General features: G+C 38.9%; 1 protein-coding gene across 1 annotated transcript; it reads left to right on the top strand.

Annotated features, from left to right (window-relative positions):
• Positions 1-1,571: 1,571 nt before the first annotated feature.
• LOC122304374 (ectonucleotide pyrophosphatase/phosphodiesterase family member 1) lies at positions 1,572-3,800 on the top strand. The gene has a single exon (XM_043116617.1). The coding sequence runs from the start codon at positions 1,801-1,803 to the stop codon at positions 3,307-3,309; it is 1,509 nt and encodes a 502-aa protein (XP_042972551.1). The 5' UTR covers positions 1,572-1,800; the 3' UTR covers positions 3,310-3,800.
• Positions 3,801-4,045: the final 245 nt, after the last annotated feature.

Raw genomic sequence — 4,045 nt, forward strand, 5'->3', positions numbered from 1 at the left:
TAATTTTCAATTACTAAAACTCATTTGTTTTAACATTTTCAATTCATTATTGATGTTTTCTTTTAAGAATAATTATAAAATTTATTTTGTTTATGGATTTAATCATACTTTTTCTATTGAATGGATTAGTTCTTTGATTATGTTTGGATTAATTATTTATCTATATTGATTTAGTTTTTTACTGCAATATTGCTCACTAAGTATATTGTTGTCGTTGGATTTTCTCAATAGGAATAATAATTTATGTATTTAAAAGTGATGAATAATTTTTCAAATGGTTACATTTGGTTTAATTTTGGTTTATAAATTTATACCTTCTGATTGAAAATTTCGGGAATTGAGTTCTCAATTGAGTTATTCAATGAATTAAGAATAATTCAAATACTGGATTTGTGTAAAGGATTCCTGACGATTTACTGTTCATCAATTTGATTATTTTTTCCGTTAGTAACTTTGTTTGACTTTAATTTACATTTAAAATTAATCTTCATTCATTATTAATTATTTAATATTTTTATTTAGTTTTATTGTTCATTTTACTATTCTTTTAATTTATTTATCTGTGGAATCAATACCCCAAAACTGTGCTACAACTACCACGTTATTATTTGGATGTAATCAAGTTTGCTCAGACTTTCCACTGCATTCACGAGAGATTGTCATAGATGGGATTCCACTAATTATGAATCAAAGAAGGTTTTTGTCTCCTATTTTGTGAACTTAGATAGGTGAGTAAATCGACTCAGAGTTTTAGGAAGAGTTGACATTCACATCATCATATGGGTCCAATGAGCATGAAGAACTCAACGTGTAGGGCCCATGCACCAACTATGAATGGACATGGATGGTTAGATCTTGAAGATTTGAGACATAGGAATAGTGTGGAGTTGCGCATATGACAATTGGAGCTCCTACAATGGGGGTGTGTGAGACTCATGCGCCACTTTGCACTATGCCTAAGGCACACTTACCTACCATTTTGCAGCATTACTTCTTAATCCTTATATATTGATGAGATGAGATGGAGAATCTAATGATACAATGAGTGTAGGTAGAAGTGGTCAAAAACAAAAAGCAATAGATTGACTATTTCCTTTCCCAAATAAAAAGCCACACTAAATTTTTTTTATCTGTATCTTTTAAGCCACGAGAGGGGAAGAGAAAGCATAGGCTCATCCACCACTCAAATGGTTCTTTCTATGAACGAAAAATGGTGAGTTTAGAGAGGGAGAGAGAGTCAGGAAGAGAAAAAACAGCATTTCACCTGTGTTTATTACATTGAAAGACTTCTTAGGTTTTTCGCCCCAATTTAATACATTGAAAGATGTTACAAACTTTTTTTTTTTTCAATGAATCAAAGATGTCACAACTCGGTTTCGCGGCAATTTCTCTCTCACGTAAAGATGGTTTAACTAGGTGGTACAAAAACGCTTTTAAAAAGCTACCTCAGCCCTTAATATCCACCGTACATCAGTCCTCATTGAATTCCTTTCCGGTGAACCCTCACCAATAGATGAACGACACCTGTTATCAGAATATCCCTGTATTCGTACTCAAAACTCCTCTCTTCCAACTCAAACGGTCCACGCCCACACATCCCAGATAGCAACCCCCCAACAATCGACGAACAGTATTTGCGACCCCGAACCATACCAAACCAAACCCAAAAGCCTTCGATCTCACTCCAAGATCTCTCTAAGAACCATAAAAAACACTCAAATCTCAGAACCTTGAATTTTCCTTCACCCCAAACAAGGAACCCTGGTGAATCTGAGAGAAAGTGCTGATTTTTTTGGGAACATGGGTTCTGATTCTTTGTCTATTTTGACTCCATCGACAAAGCCTACGCCGATGCCGATACCGACCCAAGAAGACCCATCCAACGATTCAAACCCATCTACAGCTCTCCTTTCCTTCGGCACAGACTCTTCCTCTTCCGCCCCGACAGACCCTCCTCACAAACCCGCCACAACTACCGTCCTCTTCATCTCCCTCCTCCTCGTCGCCTGTGTTGCTATCTCCGCCGCCATCGCCTTTGCTTTCCTCTTCTTCTCTTCCTCTTCCTCTTCCTCTGCGTCTCCACCTGCCACCTCCCATGTCGAAACTCATGCCCGTTCCCTCAGAAAGCTCCCACACCCTGTCGTCTTGCTGATTTCCTCCGACGGGTTCCGATTTGGGTACCAATTCAAGACCGCCACGCCCAATATTGGTCGCTTAATCGGTAACGGGACCGAGGCCGAGAGGGGTTTGATTCCGGTTTTCCCGACTTTAACTTTTCCTAACCACTACTCCATTGTGACTGGGCTTTATCCTGCTTATCATGGTATAATTAACAATCATTTTTTGGATCCACGCACTGGTGAGGCTTTCACCATGGGGAGCCACGAGCCAAAATGGTGGCTGGGTGAGCCTCTATGGGAGACCGTGGTGAACAACGGATTGAATGCTTCCACGTATTTCTGGCCTGGCTCTGAGGTAAAAAAAGGTTCTTGGACGTGTCCTGATAAGTTTTGTATGAATTATAATGGCTCGGTTCCTTTCGAGGAACGGGTAGATACCGTTTTAAGTTACTTTGATCTGCCTGGTGGTGAAATTCCTTCGTTTATGACACTATATTTTGAAGACCCGGATCATCAGGGTCACCAAGTGGGGCCTGATGATCCGGAGATAACTGAAGCTGTTGCTAGAATTGATATGATGATTGGGAGGTTGATTGAAGGTTTAGAAAAGAGAGGTGTTTTTGAGGATGTTAATATAATTTTGGTGGGTGATCATGGGATGGTTGGTACATGTGATAAGAAGCTTATTTTTCTAGATGATTTGAACCCTTGGATTGATATTCCAGCTGATTGGGTTCTGTCCCACACGCCTCTGCTGGCAATTCGTCCACCTCCTGGTGTTGAGCCATCGGATGTTGTTGCAAAGATGAATCAAGGGTTAAAGTCTGGAAAGGTTGAGAATGGGAAGTATTTGAGAGTGTATCTCAAGGAGGAGCTGCCTAGTAGGCTTCATTATAGTGCCGGCGATAGGATACCACCAGTAATTGGTATGATAGAAGAAGGGTTTAAGGTTGAGCAGAAGAGGACGAAGCGGAAAGAATGTGGTGGAGCACATGGTTATGACAATGCTGTTTTCTCCATGAGGACCATTTTTGTTGGCCATGGTCCTCAGTTTGCGAGGGGGCAGAAAGTTCCATCTTTTGAGAACGTGCAGATATATAACTTGGTCACCTCGATTCTGAAGATTCAGGGTGCATCGAATAATGGGTCTGCACTGTTTCCAAAATCTATTCTTTTGTCTAGTCCGTAAGTTCCAATGGTAAACATTCTCGAGTGGTGTACAAGTCCAAATCATTGGTTGGAGCAGTGCTGGCAATATATATTTGTATCATGAAGCAATGAGATTATGTGCTGGAAAAGATAAAGATGGTTATAAATGAAATGACGATGCACTGCAGAGAGGTAACGGTATCAGTTGTCTAGAACCCCACAGGCTGCTTGTTGAGTCCTACTAAGTTACATAAATAATGGTATTACTTGGTTTGGTCTGACTTTCAGGAATTAGGAGCTGCACAAGTAATAACAGAAAATGGCATAAAAAAAAAAATGTAGTGTAATTTTGTAAAATGCCATCAAGGTTTTCTTTGAGGTAGCGTGTCGGCATTTGTATATTTTCATATCTTCTGTATGAATATATCAAATGAATGCATTAGTCAAGAACTAGATGAACATCATCTTTGGTATCTGATTGTTGTTACTTATTTTTAATTTTTCATCTTCTCGGGTTTGCAGTTGGTTATATTTTAAAATGTTGAATAATTCACTTATTACCGAATGGATATGGATTTGAGATACATTCTGTAGAAAGAAAGTGAGAAAATAAAAATAAATAAATATTTGGCTGATTAGTGCTGTTTGGTGATGTTCCAGACAAATATGATTTGAATAAGCATGTCTACCCTTACTGAATGTTTGCTTGGGGATTTCTTATTACAGTGACTCATCCATTCTGGTATCGGCAGATGACAGTTTGTACTGAAGTTTTG

This window comes from Carya illinoinensis, chromosome 3 (assembly GCF_018687715.1).
Source record: "Carya illinoinensis cultivar Pawnee chromosome 3, C.illinoinensisPawnee_v1, whole genome shotgun sequence".
Lineage (NCBI taxonomy): Eukaryota > Viridiplantae > Streptophyta > Magnoliopsida > Fagales > Juglandaceae > Carya > Carya illinoinensis.

Coding starts and splice junctions, on each gene's coding strand:
- LOC122304374 (XM_043116617.1), top strand. CDS start 1,801: ATGGGTTCTGATTCTTTGTCTATTTTGACTCCATCGACAAAGCCTACG.